Source organism: Mycosarcoma maydis, chromosome 7 (genome assembly GCF_000328475.2).
Source record: "Mycosarcoma maydis chromosome 7, whole genome shotgun sequence".
Taxonomy (NCBI): Eukaryota; Fungi; Basidiomycota; class Ustilaginomycetes; order Ustilaginales; genus Mycosarcoma; species Mycosarcoma maydis.
In genome coordinates, this window is record NC_026484.1 from 351,529 (window position 1) to 370,780 (window position 19,252).

Genomic DNA, 19,252 nt, shown 5'->3' on the forward strand with positions numbered 1-19,252 from the left:
TAGTGTGCGTAATAAGCACACTCGATAAGTGCGCTAGTGTCCAAGCTCAAACCGAACAAACGTCGTGGACAACACTGATGACTGAGAAGCCAACAACGAACAGCAGATCTCGGATGCCCGAAACGCACAAAAAGATCAACACTCGACGCTCCTAACTCATTTACCACTATACGCGACGCGTTGGCTTTCCCCGAATTCCGCCTTCCGCCTTCTTGCACCTCACACTTGATCATATACGAGCCAGTTTAGTGTCGAAAGACCACCCAATCGGCCAGGATGTGGAAGCGAGACAAGATTACGAAGCATCAGAGTAGAAAATACAGCGAGAGTGCAGAAAAGTCAAAAGCGCGGCTACAGATACATGACACGAACGAAAAGCGCGGATAGTAAGGACAAGACGCAGACAGTCGAGCATCACATGGCGACGCCGACCCAGTCTACCTCGTCGTGTTGTTCATAGTGATAAGAAAGGGCTTGTTGTTGCTCGAGAAGCTGGGTAGGGACGGTGTGCGACTGCTCCAAGACGTGCTGGCCGTACCTTGTAGGTGCGATGGCAGCTTTACTTGGTTCAGACTGGGGTGAGGGGGATTCGAAAAACTTGAGTCCAAGTCCAAAGCCGCCGTCAGATTTGGGGACGCCCGATGCGGATACCTTGCACCCTGCTGCTGGTTCGACCTGTGGCAGCTGCTTGCGAGGAGGAGTCTGTGGCGATCGACCGGCGATCGACACTGGCAGCGGCGACATGGCGGCAGACGATGCGATGTCTTTCATACCCATCCCAAAATGCGGTGCTGCAGCACCTCCGCCGACGGCAGCAGTCGCCGCAGCACGAGCAGAAGACTTGGGCGGCTTGATAGGCTGCATCTTTTTAGCGACATCTGGCATGATGCTCGGCTCGCCTCCAGGCACTTGTGCAAGCGACTCGACACCCTTGAGGTGAGAGAGGCCAAGTTGGCTGAGACGCCCGAGACCGAGCTCTTGAGCCAGATCATTAAGGTCCATGCTCAGACCAAGCTGCCTGTTTGCTTTGATTCGGTCCTGCTGCGCCTTGTCACGTGGTTGCACACTAGCAGCATCCATCTGACGGCAAGACGCAAGCGTCGGTGTTTCGCAGTCACTCGAGTCAGCTGCTGCGGGACTGGCTGAATCAGCATCCACCGAAAGACGTTTGAGCTGAAAAGGCATTTTCAGTTTGTCCGATATCCAAGCTTCAGATGGATCGGCTTTGGCTGTCGTCGAGGTTTGCAGTTTGTCTACCATTTCCAAGACGTCGCTTCCGGCGGTGGAAGCGAGTGATGCGCAGCTGGACATCTTGGTGGGCGAAAAGTCGAACGACGTTTTACTGAACAAGGAGCGCATCCTACGCTCGGGGCTCTCCGAGGCATTGCTCGAAGCAGAGCTAAAGGTGCCACCGCTAACGAGCGAAGCGTTCGACATGCTTCGCGAGAAAGCAAATGCGCCCGAGCAGCTACTGCGCGCGCTGCTGGCCTCGGACAGTTCGCTCGTGACACTGTCGTTGCGAGTGATGCTGATATAGCTCATCTCGGCTGCTACCGAGTCGGCGGTGATTTGCATCTCCTCCTTGCTCATGTCATCCTCGTCTCCAGTGAGGACGCCGTGAAGAAAAGACATCATTCTGTCGCCCGTTTCGGGCGAGTAGACAGAAACAGGCGAGTAGACGCTCTTCGGACTCATCACCGTGACTGGAGCAGGTTGCACAGGCTTGACGGGAGCCGCAGCGACATGCTTTGGTGTTGGTGTCGTTGCTCCCTGTCGAGAGGGAAGAGTGCGTTCAACCGGTGCGGTCTGTGCCTTGTTTTGTGATGAGCCGGATGTGACCACCTTGGTGAAATTCGACGATGGGACAGCAGCTACCACAGACGCTTGTGCCACTGTCTGCTGAACAACAGTGTTCTGGCGTGGCTGTTGCTGAAGCACAGCTTGCTGATGCTCCTGATCTTGCTCGGTTCCGGTCAGATCAGGCGTAGGAGGCATGATGTTGACGACAGGCAGCGAGGCGCCACTGCGGCCTCCCAGGCGCGGACTCTTGGAGAGCAAAAGAGGGCTTGCAACAGCAACGGCCTTGACACGCTGACCTGCAAAGTTGACACGCCTCGCCTGATGCGTCTCACCAGAAGCCTGTCGCTGTGGACTTCTGCTGGAGGGAGACTGGTCACGCACCGCGCTGTGAGCAGGAGGCATGCTTGGCGAGGCTGAAGTGGGAGTCTTGAATGAGGATCGCTGCCTGGGTGTGGGTGTGACGGCGTTAGCTGACTCAGCTTCAGCAGACAAGTGAGAATGCGGGCTGTTGGCTCTTCCGGGGGAGACGGGTGCGTGGCGAACAAAGGCTGGGAAGACGGAGTCGGAATGGCTCTTCGAGCTCGGAGGGCTGACGACGTGGTTCTGCGTCAAGCAAGGTAGTGTACGACTGTCGACGCTGCGGCTCCTCCTTCGTGCCGAACGCACTTCCATGTCGGTCCTACGCGTGCGCATTTCGGGCTCTTCGCGGCCGTGATTTTGGTCGAGGAGACCGTCCACCACGCTTTGCGTCATCGAGAGTCTCTTATCGGCTCGTGTTGGCTCGGCAGCCGGTCTCGTAACAGTGGATTTGACGGGAGCTGGCTTGACATTGCCGGCGAAACGAACAGCGGCCTCGCTACGAGGTAGAGCAACAGACTTGCGAGAGTCGTTCAGACGGATCGGATTGAGACTAGGACTGGGCACACCGCGACCGGTGCTGGACACAACGCGGCTGACAGGTCGAGCGTTGGATGCAGTGGATGTCATCCTGCTTTCGTGCGCCATGGTACGCTTCGAGTCCCAAGCAAATTCGGGCGGGATCATGGGCGAACAAGAGTCGAAGCTGGGCAGAGGCGGAAGTGCAGGCGCAGTGTCAAAAGAATCGCTTATGGCGGCTGCGACTGATCGTAGCCTCGTTTCAGGGCTGGCAAAGGCGATGGACCTGGGCTGGCAAGCACCTGCAGCATTGTGTGCTTCGCGAATCTGACGAAGGGCAGGCATGCTCTGCTTGGCGTTCAATGGCGAGGTGCGAACCGGATTGAATTCTTTGAGCAGAAGGATAGGTTGATGCTCGGGGCTGGTTGGCAGGGAAGAGGGAGAATCATCAAGGCTGGAGCTGTCCGAGGTATTACGCGGGGGCGAGAAAGTGAAGCCCGACTGCTCGAAGGTCATGGTGGTGGGTGGAGCGCTTTGAGGAACACCATCGAAGAGATCAGGCGTGGACCTGGATGCTAGGCCTGCAAGATGAGGAGCCTTGTCCTTTTTCCTGCGTGAAAAGAAGCGGGAAAAGGACGAGGCACTTGAAGTGGAAGCAGCGGTGGCGCCGCGGTTGGACTTGGATTTGGTCTCGAGAGGAGAAAATAGCATGTCGTTGGGGGGAATCGCTGTACTAGCTGGAGCGACGCTCTTGCGTGAGAGGAAGCGCCTTCGAGAGGAAGTTTCGGGAACGTCGCGGTCGTCCTCAAACACGGAGGAGGAAGCGGAAGGCTGTCGGGCCATGTCGACGTTGGCATGTGCGCTCGAGGAAGAGTATGAGTAGTCGTCGATGGAGGCAGCAGCGAATGCTTCGAGTTCGGGCGTTGGGCTAGTGTTCCAGTGGTGAGCGCGTGCGTTGTCCTCGCTGTGACGAGCGATGCAGTCGTGCGCAGCATGACCCAACGAAGATGAGGATACAGAGACGTGAGAGTCGGGCTCGTACCAGTCGCTGCCAGCGTCGATGCCCATGGCGAGACGAGGATCAAACATGGCGAGGCTAGCCTTGGAGACAAAATTGATCTTGTCCTTTCTCGACTTTGAGGAGGCCGGCTTTGGCGGAGACTTGATCGAGACCGCAGATGGTGCTGCAGAATGCTCATCGACGTACTGAGACATGTAGACCAACATTATTGCAAACTGTCTGCGTGTAAGTGACAAAGTTGCCTAGCGAAGGTCGGATCGCACCTGACAATCCGTTGAAGACAGCTGGAGCTCGATGAGTCAGAAGGAAGCTGGATGATGTTGAGGGGCAAGTCGATGGTGGGTGCAAGATAGAACGATATCGTGTCGGAAAGCAGGGGTAAACAGGGAGGGATGAGACGGAGCAAGAGAGCGTAGTTGCAAACGAGGATGGGCGCGGATATGGGAGGAAGGACTAAAGTGAGGAGAAGGGTGGTGAGGAGAAGGGTGGTGAGGAAAAGGGTGGTGAGGAAGATAGGTACAGCGGGACAGTTTGGAGCGATCAGATGAAGAAGGAGGGTCAAAGAAAACGATCGTGCGGTGGGATCGAACGACGGAAGGAAGGCGCAAAAAGACCAGCAAAGAATGCAGCCAGCTTCTGAGGAGAGCTGCCAACCACTCAGCTCACGACTCGCGCGGAAAGCAGCTGCTCGCGAATATGGGTCTGGTCAAGACGAGAGCCAAACGCGACGAATCGAGAACGCCCAGACTGCTAAGCGAAAGACACAGTCGTGAGTGTCTAGTGGCAGTCCGGCTGATGGGCGTTGTGAACGGGCGGCGCGTCGTATGCCAGACAGAATCACGAACGGCGATTCTTGACAGGAATCATGAATCATCAAGCTGGGAGCTTTGTACGACGCTGAGAGACATTCGCGATTCACAATTTCATGCAGAAAGGCGGAACCATTGAGCGAGTCTGTCCATCGGCGGCTGGTCGAAGTGGCCGGCATTTGAGGCATACTAGTGACTCACTGACTGGTTCGACCTACGTCAACTTAGTTGGCCTTTTGTTACGCACCGTTGTACCACAGCCGCCGCATAGCACCATCGCCAATCACGAATTGGTAAATTTGTCGACCGTTCTCAGACAGCGATGCGCCATCGTTACCCACGTCGGCGAAACCGAACCTTGTCACAACGCATCGGCTTTGCTCCGTTTGGCGGCGTTCACCAGCCGACATTCCGGCGTTGCTCTTCTCTCTCTGCCCTGTGTGTGTCTCTCTCACTACCAGACCTGAACGTCTTTACACTCAGCAAATAGAGTGAGTGACCTTGTGACTGCTTTTGACAATCAAGCACGGCTATGGGGACGGCAACGACTCGTGCACGAGCTCTCATCTGACCAGAGCAACTACGAATGATTCACGATTTGTGATTCGTGATTGTTCTGCCTCGCCTCGGGCATGTGAGAAGAATTTGCTGCAGGTCACGTTCGTCGTGCATCAGCGCACTAGGCCAGTGTGAGATCCATCCACGGTCCAGTGGATTCCAGCCACGAGAGCAGGAATGCAAATTATGTACTGTATAAAAATCAAGAAAAAAATAAAATAAAAATGAAACCAACCGACGCGTCGCGAGCACATCGACTCACGCATTAGCTGTGACGTGAAAGTGTTGGTTTCTCAACCGAGTCAGGGTCCGTTTCGCTTACTGCCTGCGTCTCTCTCTCTCTCTCTCTCTCTCTCTCTCTCTCTCTCTCTCTCTCTCCCTCTCTCTCCCCTTGCATCTCGGGCTAGCTGGCTGCTCGTCACCTCGCCCTCGCTGCTGCCGTCGCGGTTCGAACGGGGCTCTTCTTGAACCTCGGGGTGCAATCACAGATAGACCCATTACAAGCGCGAAACAGGTGTAGCGTCAATCCATGCATCCCTGCTTGCTCTGTGGGTCGAGTCGCACCAAGAAACAAGGATTAGTTAGATGACAGCTCAGAGCGTATGTCGCTGTCATTCTGCATGCAAGGAGAGGCAAACAGAGGTTTACTGACCACCAGCATGTCCCTTGGTCTTGTACCACATCGCTTACACGCTCCAAGACGACTGTACTGCAAGCATGCGAACAAACATCAGCGGGTATCACAGCGTCCAGGGATTGCCAGGTCAAGTTTGATAAGCGACATGCTAGCTTGTTTGTTCGGTTACAGTCATACTTAGGATCAGCAAGGGGCCTACGCTTCAGCGTCGAAGCAATCTTTTCCCTCTTGTACCTGTCTCCTAGCTCGGCTCCCACCGTCTATTCACCTTTTTGTCGGCCGACAAAGTATCAACCGTTGGCCTCGTCGATGCGAGGCTGGGGCCTTGCGCTCGCGCCAAGTGCCAGACTAACTCTCTAAATCGTGAATCATTCATTACTTTGGGTGAAGCTCGAATCACGAATGCCGCGATCAAATTTCTTGGAGAATTATACGCACCACATCAGAGAGCAAATTCACAATTCGGTGCTGAACCCCTCTCGAGCTCGCCTGCGAAACCTGACCTGGCTGTAAGGGGTCGTTCCTGAAATCACGACTGGGACAGCTCACCGTGGACCGAGAACTGGTGAATCGTATTACTTATCGTGAATGCCACCAGCTTTCCGTCCGTGTCAGCTCGCATTTTGGCTCCTCCGATAACCCTGGACCAGCTTACATACACTTGCAACAGAATCTAACATTGACCCGCTGCCTGCTCGTGCTCGTTGCTCCCGTGTCAACGCTCCACGCTCCTCTACAAGTGCACACGAGTACGTTGGGCTCAACAAGGTCCAATCGATCGCATCCCTCACTTGGCCATAACCACCGGCGTCGATCGAAGGCTACTCGCATACAAGCGTTTCTTCGCTTCTCTTCGCTGTGGCCCGGACAACTTGCATGCCATCCGACAAAGCATCAGCATCAGCATCAGCATCGGCATCTGCATCTGATGGAGGGTGAGGCTCATGGCTTTTCTTGGACGCACGCGCATGCTTTCCGAATGTCACATCGGGATGCCTGTCCCGCATGCTGTGAGAAGCGTAGGCTGCATCAAGGCACGAGGCTGCATTCTGCATTCACGACTCTACGCACCGCCCTTTTTTGCACCGGCAGCTTGAAACTGAATCACGAATGCCGAATTCCGGGTCCCGCTCCATCACTCGTGACTTTGTCTGAATCACGAATCATGAATCACGAATCACGAATGTGGAGGGAGAAGCTGGCAAAAGGACAACTGACCACAAAACGTCGGTTCTGGCGTGTAGGTGTTGCTTATTTTCACGACGCGCCTGTGCGTCGGAACAGCGCCCAAGAACCTCATCCTGCCAAGAACTCACGACTCTTGACTGGTTGCGTCCCGGACAACGATCCGATCGCGACTGTGACTGTAAGCATCATTTTGTCTTGTATGCGCCGTTTCGTCTCGATCACTCGCCCGCCGAAAATCGCGATCGGAAATCCTTCGGCGCTGTGATGGACACTTCACCCTGGTGCGACTCTCGCCTTCTCGAGCAGAGTCACCTCTTTCGCAACCAGCCGTCGTTCCATCTGCTGGTGCAAAGCAAACAACATCTCTGGCGTCGCTGCCTCGTAGTCATGCCCTCCGATGTCCATCCGTCCCGAGCACGGTCAGCGCCCTTGGTGGTGCTGTCCGGTGGACTCATCTCTCACATACATACCGTCATGGGCTTCCTCGCCTTCTTCGGCGCTCTCATCACCGCACTCTCACTCCACTATCCAAAGGTTGTCAAGAACCACGTAGCTCAGTATCCCGACGAATGGTGGCCTTCCGTATCCGCCACCATCGGCGACTGGTATCCGGAGCGCAACATCTTCCAGGTAGGAATCGCACTGATGGCAGGTCCGCGTTTTGCGCTCGTCTTGCTTTCCGCGCTCCTCGTCTCGCTCTCTACGCCGATTCCATCTCCCAAAGCATCTATCCTGCTCTGTGTCGGTGTGCTAAGGACCTTGGCCTGTGGCGGCTGGGTTTACGTGACCAGCACCGACGATCATCTCGTTCACGACATTGCCATGTTCGTCTACCTCGCGCTCACCCCACCATGGATGTTCATCACCAGCGGCAGCCTTGCTCAGCCCCCTTCTGTGAAGAATGCGGCCAAAACGGACGACCAGCTCGCTTCCAAAGCTCGCAAGATGCGTAGGATCGCCTGCTTCTCTTTCTTTGCTTGCACGCCTTTCATGGGCTTTTTCTTTTATAGACACAACGCGCTCCGCATTCCCGGCGCCTATTCCTACTACGCTTACTTCGAATGGGGTCTCATCATCTTTGTGAGTCTGACGTTGTTACGTGGAATGTCCATCGGATCCTATGCTAACCGTACATATCCCTTTCTACCGTTGTCGCTATTCTCAGGATCTCTTGTTCGACGCGGCGAGCGTATACGACCTCTCACGCTTCCAGATCCACATTGTCGAAGCACCGCTGCCTGATGCTCCTTCACCACCTGCAACGAATCTGAGCACCACACATGGTCCAGAGGAGAAACGCCTCATTGACGGCGCCTGGATACGTGGAGGAAGGAGCCAGGCTATCGCTTCCGGCGCTTGGTCCGCCGCTCATTCCGACTCTTTATCAGATGGGTACGATCTCCTGCCACGCATTTGACACTTTGCCCCACGCTCATGCCGCTCGCTCTTTCTACAAGTGTACTGACAGACTTCACCAACGTCGATCGCACCTGCCACCTTCATCCTCTTTGTTCACCAATGCATCTGTCTTTCACACGCTTTTCTTGCTTGCCGTGGCACGTGCCCCACAGTCGGTCCACCGCTTCTCAAAACCGGAACAGAGAACCTATCGGCAATGTCGATAAAACCCTGCCCAATCACATGCCACTTCCATGTAGTCCTACAAGTCTCAAAGCAATCGTCTCGCTCATTTCTGACTGCTACCTTGGTACGTGCAAGTTGTCCCACATCTATTTCGCTGTCACACTCTTGCTCACATTATTCTTCACCTGTCCGTTCTGCAATGTTGCCGCACAGCCTTCTGTTTTTGGACGGCTCTCACTGCTCTGCATCCGATGATTTTCTACTGTGAGTTCTCGCTGCTTGAAGTCGACCTTTCCAGTTGGACTTGGCAATTCCTGACCAACCAGCTTCGCCCATCGTAATACATGTCTGCCTGCACAGTTAGTGTCTACAACCTCGCTATTGGTGGTCACGAGGCGCTGCTCATCTCTCAGGTCATCGGCCTTGGTCTCACCCTTGCGGTCCCTGCACTCCGATCCTGTGTTCGTCGACAATTGGCAGACGGAGCATCCACCGTTGGACCCATCTCATCGCAGGCAAAAGCGCTCGGCTGGCTCTTGTCGCTCGTCGGTCAGGCAAGTTGGTTTGTTGCCGATCCTCTTGTTCGACTCATTTCTGTCGCTTTCTCGAATGCGCTTCTAGCCGTCTTGCTCGCTCTTGAATGGGGTGCTGCCTGGGAATCTGATCAACTTTCGGTAAAAGTTGGAATCTGGCTCATCGGTCTACTCGCTTCCAACCTCGCCAAGTATGCCAACCACAGCAACAATCCTGCTTGGCCCTTCATGGACTCTACCAACGGCGGCCACAATGTTGTCTTCTTGGCACTCGCCCTCCTTGCTGTCACCGAGACGGCGCTTCGACCCAAGTACAGTCATTTGCCCGTCGTACGACAACGTCATGGACGACAGAGCGTCACACCTACCCAACACAACCGTGTATCCGTCAGCAGCGAGCAGCCAGGTAGCTTTTACCTTGCGGCCCTCGGTGCTGGCGCCTTACTGTATGCTGTACACACCTTCTTAACAGACACAGGCACTATGATTGCTTGGGGCTGGACTGGCTATCCGATAACCGGTCCCATGGCTATTCCTCATGGCTGCATTATTCTCATCACCATGGCTTTTTCGTCGCTCGCCGCAACGCGCTGGAGCACATTCGGATATCGTCTCAGTCTGTTCCTCGTGCAGTGCGGCTCAGCGGCCTTGCTCCACCTCACCGATGACTGGGGCAGCTTCGCTGGCGCCATCGGAATAGCGCTCAGCCTTCCGGCCCTCTCTTTTCCACTCATCTCGGCTGCCATGCATCACGATCCCATCAAGGTGATGCTCTTCGCATGGCTTGTCGCCAATTTGCTCACCTTCTTCGGCGTCCTGACCGTCGCTTACGCCTTTGTACCAGGCGGCAAAATCATGAGGGAGAGGACAGGCTTGATGCTGGTAGTACACCTCATGCTCCTCGGCGGCGGTCTTATCAACGCCCGTAGTGTCGATCTGAGACGTCTCAGCTCGCAGCGTGATGCAGATGGACCATCCCGCCACCACGCAAAGCCTTCCAACAGCAAGGAAGCCAAGACAGATTCGAGCCGGAAGGCAGCGCAGTCCGGGTCATCCTACTACATCTGTCTATTTATGGCATTCATCGGGCTCGTCGGAAATCTTGTACCGCTGTATCGCATTGTTCCTGCATCTTCAATTGTTCCACATCATCCTCAGGAACGCTTGGTGACGGCAGGAATGTGGACAGTTCATTTTGCGCTGGATCAGCACATGCGCGACAGCTCACGACGCATGGCATCAATCATGAAGACGCTCGATATGGACCTCTTTGGACTGGTTGAGTCAGATCTCCACCGACCGGTCTTTGGAAATAGAGACCTCTCCCAGTACCTTGCGGAAGAGCTCAAGATGTACGCAGACATCGGTCCTGCTCCAAGCAAAAACACGTGGGGAGCAGCGCTGTTCTCCAAATTTCCTATCATTAACTCGACACATCACCTGCTTCCATCGCCCGGCGGTGAACTTGCGCCTGCCATTCATGCAGTCATTGATCTGTATGGCACTCCGACGCATGTGATCGTTTCGCACAATGGCCAGGAAGAAGACCCTCTGGACAGAGAACTGCAAACCACCGAGATAGCGCGCATCTTGCGCGAAGCTTATCCGCATCCTGCCATCTTTTTGGGCTACGTCGTTACCAAACCTCATGCGGAACGACCAGCACCGTACAAGATCCTGTTCGAGGATGGCAAGATCCAGGACGTGGAGCCAACAGATTTTGGTAGATGGTGTGAATATCTTGGCCTACGCGGTCTGGAAAGGATATCGTATGTCAGAGTGTCTAGGTACACTGTTACCGACACCGAGTTGCAGACCATGAAGTTGGTCGTGCCAAAGGAGCCCATTGATCCGGATAGAAATGACTTGACAAATTTCGTCATGTGAGTATAGTCAGCATCCGATATAGGCTGCTTGTTTATGCACGCTAACTCTCCCCTCCCTGCTCTTTCTTCTTACATTTGGCCAGTGCCGAGACGTATCCCGAGTCGATGCGTTATCCAACTTCGCTCATCGACCCAGACGCATTCGTCTATGACAAGTGGGTATACACCAACAATGTCGACGCCTGCCGATGTTCTCAGTCGCTGACACCTTTTCCTATGCTTGCAACCCCCTTTTAGGCACATTTATTCACCATATCCATGGCCGATCTACTACGGACGTCCTACTCCAGACTTCTGAGGCTTTCAGCTAGTCCTGCACCTGGTGGGAAAGAGCAAGTATGTGCCTCAGCATGCACGAAATATGCTTGACCTACGTGACAAAACGAATGGAAAGCGCCGTCATCTTCATGTTGATGGCGCATGGAAAAACAACTCCCTTTCAGAACCAGCTGTAACATTACTTTTGCTTTGCGAATGCCACATGCTTTTCTTGCCAGTCGATTCATTGACAGCACTCAGCCAATTTTGCAATCGACTGCGACGGACGCTTTGACGGCATTCACGATTGCACATATGACGACAAGCACGATCGCGCAGCACTCGTGACTCAGACTGTGAGTTATCGTAAAGACAGCGAGCGTGAGCGCATATCGTATAAGGTTATAGTCACAAGTAAGTGGAGAATTACGTAAGCCGATTTTGGCCACGGGAGTTTTTTGTTGGAAGAAAAACCAAGCCATGCACAATCGTGAATGTGCAAGCATCTTAAAAAGGGTCCTTCTGTTCTGGTTCCGCCGGTGTTTCTTGTCTTCTTGCTCCGACTTGACTACAGTCAGCCCGCTTGCCCTGTCGAGCAGTATCGCATAAGACCATGCCGCCCAAGATTCGACAAAGGGGTAAAAAGCCCTCAAAAGTCAGAAAGCTTCAGCAAGAGCAAGAACAACTCCAACAGCACGACGCTCAGCCACTGGCATCTTCGGCGTCCTCTTCGACAAATCCGATTCAATCACAGGCTGACTATATCCCGGTCGATGTCGAAGACGCAGATACGTCTACGGTACCTCAGAACGATGCCGAGGAAGATCAACCAAACTGGATCAAGTTGGGAGACAGGCCGGGCAAGGCCGAGCACGAGGCTCCGTTCGGCTATGTCGATGCTGAGCTCAAGGCGTATCTCCGAGCTGGCTGGGAGCGTGTTACGGAGCTGGAATCACAAGGTTACACTTCCAAGTCTACTCTTACAGCCATCGTTGCGGCGAGCGCACCATCTGGTGCTCACAAGAACGGTCTTGGCGCTGACGACGACGAGGCGGACGACGACGACGAGCTAGCGCTGCTACTGCAAGCCACATTGAAAGAGATGGATGGTAAAGAGCTTTTGCTGTCTACCGACCCAGACACCTCGCTCATTGTCGAAGCCATCCTTCACCGTCTCCCTGCTAAACCATTGCGAGTATTTGTAGATCGTCTGGCGGGCAACTTTGCCGTTCTCGCTAAACATCGCTTCGCCAGCCACGTCATACAAGCGTGTCTCACTACTCTTCAGCCTGCTGTCACCCTTGAACATGCCTCGCAACAGCACTTCTATCAACATCAACATCGTTCCAGCGGCCTGAACGGTAAAGCGACTGCATCCTCAGCATACGCGAGCGACGCAGCGACCATCGTCAACGAGGACGGCATTCTGCGGAGCGCAACCCAACTCATCCTCGACCTCATCGACGAACTGTCTTCCGACCAAGACATGCTCTTCTCGCTCGTCACCGATTCATTTGGATCGCACGTTATTCGTTCGCTGTTGTGCGTTCTGACAGGTCGCAACATTCAAACGGATCCAAGCTCGACAGCGCATGCTGCAGCAGCTTCTGATCTTCGGTCTCGACGCAGCGCCAAGTTCCGCAATCGGAAAGCTCCGACTGCTCCTAATAGCGCCGCTGTAGCAGGTGCAGTTTCACCAGAGGACTTGCTCGTTGTAGTACCGGATCTGCTCTATAACCGAGCTATGTTGCTCAGGCAAGAGATCCTCAAAGATGCAAGCGTCGAAACCGTCCGCAGGTGGGCCACCGATGCAGTAGCCTCTCCGCTTCTGCAGCTCCTCATCGAAATCGAGGCGGACTCACTCGACGGCGAACAGGGCGACAAGCTCTGGAAAGGAACTTTGGTCGACAGCCTGTTGAACGGCTTTGTCTCGTCCCCTCCCGAAACCGTAGAGGAAGGAGAAGTCAAGAAAGACGTCTACCTCGAAACTTCGCTTCGTGACAATGTCGCATCACACGCATTGCAGCTCGTTCTCGAGCGTGCACCCGCTTCGACGGCCTCGCGCTTCTTCCACATTTACATCCGCAGCCGCATGGCCAAGCTTTGCATCCATCCTGCCGCAAATCACATTGTAGCCACTCTGATTCGCCGACTTTCCACGGCCGATCTGGAGCCGGTGATCGCCGAAATGGCCAAGATCGCTTCGGGTATGGTCAAGGAGCAGATGGTTGGCTGTCTTCAAGCAGCCGTCGATCGCGTAGTACAGCTGACGCAGGAGGAGAGCGACAAAGAGGAAGTCAAAGAGCTTGTCAAGGCTGTCAGCGAGGTTGTGCTGGCAGCTTTCAGGTTCAAGTCACAATCGTCATCGGAACAAAGTGACGAAGAAGGGCTCAAGCTACTCGTTCCTGCAGTGTTGGCGTTGAGGACGCGGAAGGCATACTTGCACACGTATAGTGCGCATCTGAAGAAGGACAATCGAGACGGAGAGGGCGAGAACGGAGCTCGTGGATCGAAGCGAGGACGCGATGGCAAGGCCAAGCAGAGCAAAACCAAGTACAGCAAGAAGAAGGACGCTGAAGTGTCGAACAAGGAAGAGGAACAGGAGCAGTCGCCATGGACTATGGATGCGTCGTACGAACTGCCAGCTGCCGAATCGACGACTCAGGGAAGTCTTCTTCTGCAATCGTTGTTGCGACTTCCCGGACCAGCGGCACCTGCACGTGCTCCACCGAAACGCACATTTGGCCGGGCCGCTCCCGCATCTGCATCTTGCACCTCAGCTGCTCGCGCTGAGTCATGGGGGAGCGCGCTCGTCCTCGACTCTCTCTGCTCGCTGCCCACACTCACACCGTTCGCGCGCAACCCGACTGCCGTACATACGCTCATCTCTTGCCTCTGCCCTCCACCGCATCCTACATCACCACACTTGGACTGGAATCAATCCACACGCAGACGCACACTCTCGTCCACCCTCACCACCTCGCTCGCCTCGTTCTGCGGCGACAAGTACGGTTCACGTCTCGCCGACTCACTATGGTTCTCGGTGGATGGGTATTCCAAAGAGAAAATCGTCAAGTACGTCATCGAGCACTCGACCGAGATCATCAAACAGCCATATGCTAGTTACTTTACCAACAAGCTGCAACTGCAGCTGTACAGGAAGGGAAAGGTGCGTGAGTGGAATCAGGCGATCCAGGCTCAAGCACAGCTCGCGAACAAGGACAAGGAGATCAGTGTATCGACAGTTCAAAGCGGCGCTAGAAAACACTCGCCAATCATCGTCGAGACCAAAAGGGTGTCGGAAGCGTCTGCAAAGTCAAAGCGTCGCAAGAAGAGCAAGTTGGATGGACAGCTGGATTCGATCCTGGACCAGATCTAGGCAGCAGAAAACAAAAGCTATTTCTGTTCCGAGAGTCGTCGCAATCGTCAGTGCAACCTTTCGATCAAGCTTCGATGAGACACGAGACACAAGAGCGTGAATCAAACGCTCGTGTTGGCATTCACGATTGGCAAAAATGCGTAGATAGATGGATGGGATTGAAATTGCATTTACGATTCGTGATTGAGATTGCGTTTGGCGACAAGACTTGGTGTGACAAGCGAGATGAAGGGGCAGTGAAACCGATTAAAGAGCGAGACCGATTGTGGTGATCTCTTGTACGACGAGTACGCCGTGATTGGGCGGTTGGACTGTATAGGTGGACGGTTTGTTCTCGGTGGGATGGGGTGCGGAGACGACCGACGTTGTGGTTGGGGGGTTGGTGCGCAGACGCGGCTCGGCACGTGCGCGCTGCGCAGGAGTGCGTGCGGTGAAGAGCACGGGTAGTGAGTGCGACTGCGGGATGGACTCGTGCAGACGACGCCGACGGATGCGTGCTGAGTTGGCGGCTGACGTGCACACCTGGCTTGCGGCCTGGCTGATTGGCGCGCGATATCCATGCTGCGCGATCGGTGCAGAGAAAGGACCAGACATGACGTACGATTCGGCCGACGAATGGTATTGCGCGTCGTGATGCCAACGCACACGGCTCGGTGGATGCGATGGTTCGTGCTCCTCGGTTTGATCGCCAAGCCGGGGCAGTTGAGCTTGGGCGCGCATGTTGAGCGAACTCTTCCTCTGTGGCACCTTGATCTGCGTCGCCACGGTACTCGTCGAAGCAGATCTCGGCATGCTCAGCTTCTGCGCTGCTTGTGCAGCCTCGATCTTCGACACAACCGCCTTACGTGGCGCAACAAGATCTGGCTTGCTGCCGAATGAACAATGGTCAGCTGAGCGCAACGCCAGCGGTCGAGGTCGCGCAAGCACCGACTCGCTGCCTGGAGGCTTCTGCAACCGATCGGATGAAGCCGACGAGAAGAGCGACGTGGACGAATGGCTGCAAGCCAGCGGTCGAGGACGAGTCAAGACCGAGCATGGCCAAGTGGTAGTGCGCCCAACTTGTGCGATTTCGAGCGCTTGCTCGGTATCGCTTTGGTGTCGTTGGCTGTCGTGCGTCGATTTGCTGTGAGTAGGAGTGGTGATCGATAGCGGGCAAGAGCTTGAGCTGGTGAGCAGCATCGTCGGCTGCGTGCCACGTCGCGAGAGTGCCGCGCTGAACTCGAACGCATCGACCGAGCTACTCGTCGAGTAAGGCCGGCAGCCGTCGATCGCTTGCAGAGCTCCTCGAGGCCAAGCAGCCGACGCAGTTGCATCAGTCTTGATCGCGCAGAGTGGCGAAGGCCATGCATCCAGCAACGCCGGCGATGCACCATGCAAACCCAACTCTGGTGTCGTCAACGGCGGTGTCATCAACGCACTCTCGGCTGAAACCCATTTCGCCGCTGCATGCTCGTGCCAATCGTGCGAGTCGATCAACCTGTCGTCCACAAGGTAGCTGAAATCATCGTCCAGCAGACTTTCGAATGCTGCAGGTTCGGGCAGCAGGTTGGCACGCATGGTGACGTCTCCATCATCAACGGCTTGTTCGATGTGTACCGTGGCAGCAAGCGTTCCGCCTAGAATCGGACTGCTGTCGCCTGACGTTACAGCCGAGGCGCACGCCGACACTACTCTGACCGCCTTGTGCGTGCCGACTACGGTGGGAGCGTGGCTCTGCACATTTCCCTGGCGCATCTTTTCTCTCTCATCCACGCCGACCACGCCGTGATGCTCTGGATTGTCCGGATCATCGCTCCACCACCCGCCGATTTCGGCGTGCTGCACCTTAGCACTTGCGAATTCACCCGACGCGTTTCTGGCATGGCGATCGCGCTTAGCGCTACGGTATCTGTAGCCCAATCCGCAGAGATACGCCATCTTCTCTTCGACGGATCCTGCAAGCTGCACACGCTCGTCGCTGCCCATCCTGGCGCCTGTCTCGCCAAGCGAAAGTGGCAGTTCAGTCACTGCGCCATCGAGCAACAACAGGCTCGCATGCAGGCGCGCGAGCTTGGCTGCATCCGAGCTGAACCCGGGATCCGTCTCGGCGCCCGAATCCGTCTCGCTGTCCGACACGAGCGTTTGCGACGAGCACGAGCCGGACCAAGCATCGCACGCGTATGCAGCCGAGTCGGAGCGATCCAAACTTTGCGTATACGTCATACGCTGACTGTTCGGGCTGTCTGTCACGTCCAGAGATGAGTCCAGGCCGAACCGTTGCGAAGCGGATACTTGACGGGGGGTGGGAGCTACCGATGAGTAAGGCGACCAACCCTGGCGAGCTTGGCTCGTCTCTTGCAGTGCCGGAGACAGATGCGTCCCGAATCGGTCGTGTCCTTCAACACTTTGTACAGCTCGACTCGGCTTGGCCAACGTGTAGTCCTTGGACGTGGATCGCATCGCCGACTTCAACAGGACGGGCTGCGCCTTGATCGACCCCGGCTTGCCAGGCGGCAGAGGGAACCTGAACGTCTCTGACTTGCTTCTCCTCGTCTGCGGGTTTTTTAATCCGCTCGATAGGAGATACACCTTGTCCAGCGTCTCAGGCTGACTAGCGTCGGACAAGGCGGGTGAGAAATAGCTGAGCAACACATCGTGCGTTGCCGATGCAGGCGTCTTGTGTGTGTCGACGCTGGAATCCGACTCGGAAGACGAGCTGCTCGGGGTCGGTGAGCTGTCGTACGCGCAACCAAGGCGCATGTGCGTGCTGCTTCGATAGCGCGTCGAGTAAGGCCATCGAAGCTGCTGGTTGAGATGCGGATGGCCGTACCCGAGCACCGCGTTGGAGAGCTTCGGCTTGGCATTGTCGGGGTCCACGCTTGTGAGAAGCGGTACACCGAGTCCGATACCGATCCCGATACCGAGCCCGTCGGTCGCGGTGTGCATCGTCGAAGCAGCCATTGGAGAGCAAAGGTGCGTGCCCAAGATGGTAAACAGAAAGTGATGCGCGGTAAAGAATCAGAAAACTCTCCAGACCAGCTAGAGATGAGCGAGGAAAACAGATCGTGAATGCTACGTCGACATCGATCAACGATGGTCGCGTTTAATGAAAGAAAAGATGATGGATGCGAACGGATGATGGAGATGACAAACGAGCGGAAGAAAGATATCACGACCACAGCAGCTCAAGATCACAGTAGCATTTGCCCTCGGCTTGCTGAGATCGTGGCTGCACAGCGCCAAGCCAGGTAGAAAACGTATCAACCTCAAGTTCGCACCAGATGCTGGCTGCAGCAACATGTCGGACAGCGTCATTCGTGATTGAGTGCACTCGTCTTTGCAATCACGGATACGGAAGGGATGAGCGCCGAGCAGGTGCAAGAACAACAATCGAGAATCCCGAGTCGCGCTATTCGATGCGACATATCAACCGGCCCGCCACGCGCACGCGCGCGCGCGTCCGAGTTTTGGCGTGTGTATGCGTTGGCGGCTTTGCTCTTGCTACCTCGCGTGTAGAAGTTGATCTTTGCCCGTCAAAGCGACGTTTACGATTCGCATTGACGGACGACGAACGAGTTGGGCTGTATGAGCATGCTCGATCAGAAACACTCGTGACTCGATATCCGGAGTGAGTGATGAGAGCGCCGAGCGTTTTTCGGAAGTCGGATTCGTGCTTCGTGCTTGCAAAGCTGGACCCTGAACACATTCACCTGCGCTTGTTCACGTTGGTGATTCTCGACGTGTGTAACGACTGACGACTGTTGCAACGTCTCGCACACGCTCAGCAAGCAATCGCAACCATGCCACCACGCATCCCGCTCACACCGGAACAAAAACGAATCCGGGTAAGCATACACATGCGCTCGCTTGCTCGCTTGCTCGCTCGACACTCGGTATTGATCCTGTCCATTCTAACCGCAACCGCATTTGATTGCATCTCGCGCCGCGTCTTGCTGAACAGACCATCATGATCTCGTTCCCGCTCCTCGTCGCAACGAGCGTAGTGCTGTTCAAACGGCTGTACCTCGGCGAGGAGCAACGTAAACTTCCCACTCACGGCAAGATCGCTCCTGCACCCGCGTAACTTGCCCTTACAGATTCCTTTCACAGGCTAGAGGTCGCTAAGCTGGTCTGTACATCAGCGAGGTACGCGGCTCTGAATGTGTGTTTCAGCGTGATGTGACGCTGATGTACTCCCATCCACATCAGACCCACCCTCCTCATCCAAAGCGATCCCCTGCTAACCAGGTAGCCCCGTTACGCCGTATGCTGCGATGCAAAGCAAGCATACTCGGTGCAGCTGGCAGTGGCGCACCAAAGTTCGCAAAACACACGTCGCTTCTGTAGCATCAGAGCGCTGAATGCATGCGAAATAGCTTTGCAAACGGTTGTGCTTGCTATACATGTGCGACAGTGTGCGTGTCTTGCTGTTGTATGCCCCTATGTGTACCCTCTGTTTGAGTGTCAGTGCAAGATCCACGATTTTGTGCAGTAAAGCGAATTTGCTGCGTGTCTGCTGGCTGTGCGGTTGGCGCATTCTCTTCAACTGCTTCTCACACAACAGCCACTCACGATTCACGCACGACATTGACATTCGTGATTGATGTTGACGTGGTCATCTCGTACCATGTAGCTCGTTTGCTCACTTGCTCATCTGTTCCACACTCAATCTCACCGCTGAGCAGCACAACACGCACGATCTACGTCACACAAGCAACGTAAAACACAAATTCTTTGCAATCGT

At 55.2% G+C, this 19,252-nt stretch overlaps 5 protein-coding genes across 5 annotated transcripts; 3 read left to right on the forward strand and 2 right to left on the reverse strand.

Moving 5' to 3' along the window:
* Nucleotides 1-414: 414 nt before the first annotated feature.
* On the reverse strand, nt 415-3,903 carry UMAG_10319 (uncharacterized protein; the record flags this gene model as incomplete). The annotated part of the gene is made up of 1 exon (XM_011391174.1): nt 415-3,903. The coding sequence occupies one exon, from the start codon at nt 3,901-3,903 to the stop codon at nt 415-417; it is 3,489 nt and encodes a 1,162-aa protein (XP_011389476.1).
* Nucleotides 3,904-7,276: 3,373 nt separating this feature from the next.
* On the forward strand, nt 7,277-11,190 carry UMAG_10320 (uncharacterized protein; the record flags this gene model as incomplete). The annotated part of the gene is made up of 7 exons (XM_011391175.1): nt 7,277-7,969; nt 8,055-8,281; nt 8,548-8,597; nt 8,687-8,737; nt 8,834-10,889; nt 10,976-11,047; nt 11,130-11,190. 7 exons carry the CDS (start codon nt 7,277-7,279, stop codon nt 11,188-11,190), a joined length of 3,210 nt encoding a protein of 1,069 aa, XP_011389477.1.
* Nucleotides 11,191-11,763: 573 nt separating this feature from the next.
* Nucleotides 11,764-14,529, forward strand: UMAG_10321 (RNA-binding RNA processing protein NOP9; the record flags this gene model as incomplete). The annotated part of the gene is made up of 1 exon (XM_011391176.1): nt 11,764-14,529. One exon carries the CDS (start codon nt 11,764-11,766, stop codon nt 14,527-14,529), a length of 2,766 nt encoding a protein of 921 aa, XP_011389478.1.
* Nucleotides 14,530-14,775: 246 nt separating this feature from the next.
* Nucleotides 14,776-17,469, reverse strand: UMAG_02933 (uncharacterized protein; the record flags this gene model as incomplete). The annotated part of the gene is made up of 1 exon (XM_011391043.1): nt 14,776-17,469. The coding sequence occupies one exon, from the start codon at nt 17,467-17,469 to the stop codon at nt 14,776-14,778; it is 2,694 nt and encodes an 897-aa protein (XP_011389345.1).
* Nucleotides 17,470-18,308: 839 nt separating this feature from the next.
* On the forward strand, nt 18,309-18,592 carry UMAG_12198 (uncharacterized protein; the record flags this gene model as incomplete). The annotated part of the gene is made up of 2 exons (XM_011391275.1): nt 18,309-18,353; nt 18,470-18,592. 2 exons carry the CDS (start codon nt 18,309-18,311, stop codon nt 18,590-18,592), a joined length of 168 nt encoding a protein of 55 aa, XP_011389577.1.
* Nucleotides 18,593-19,252: the final 660 nt, after the last annotated feature.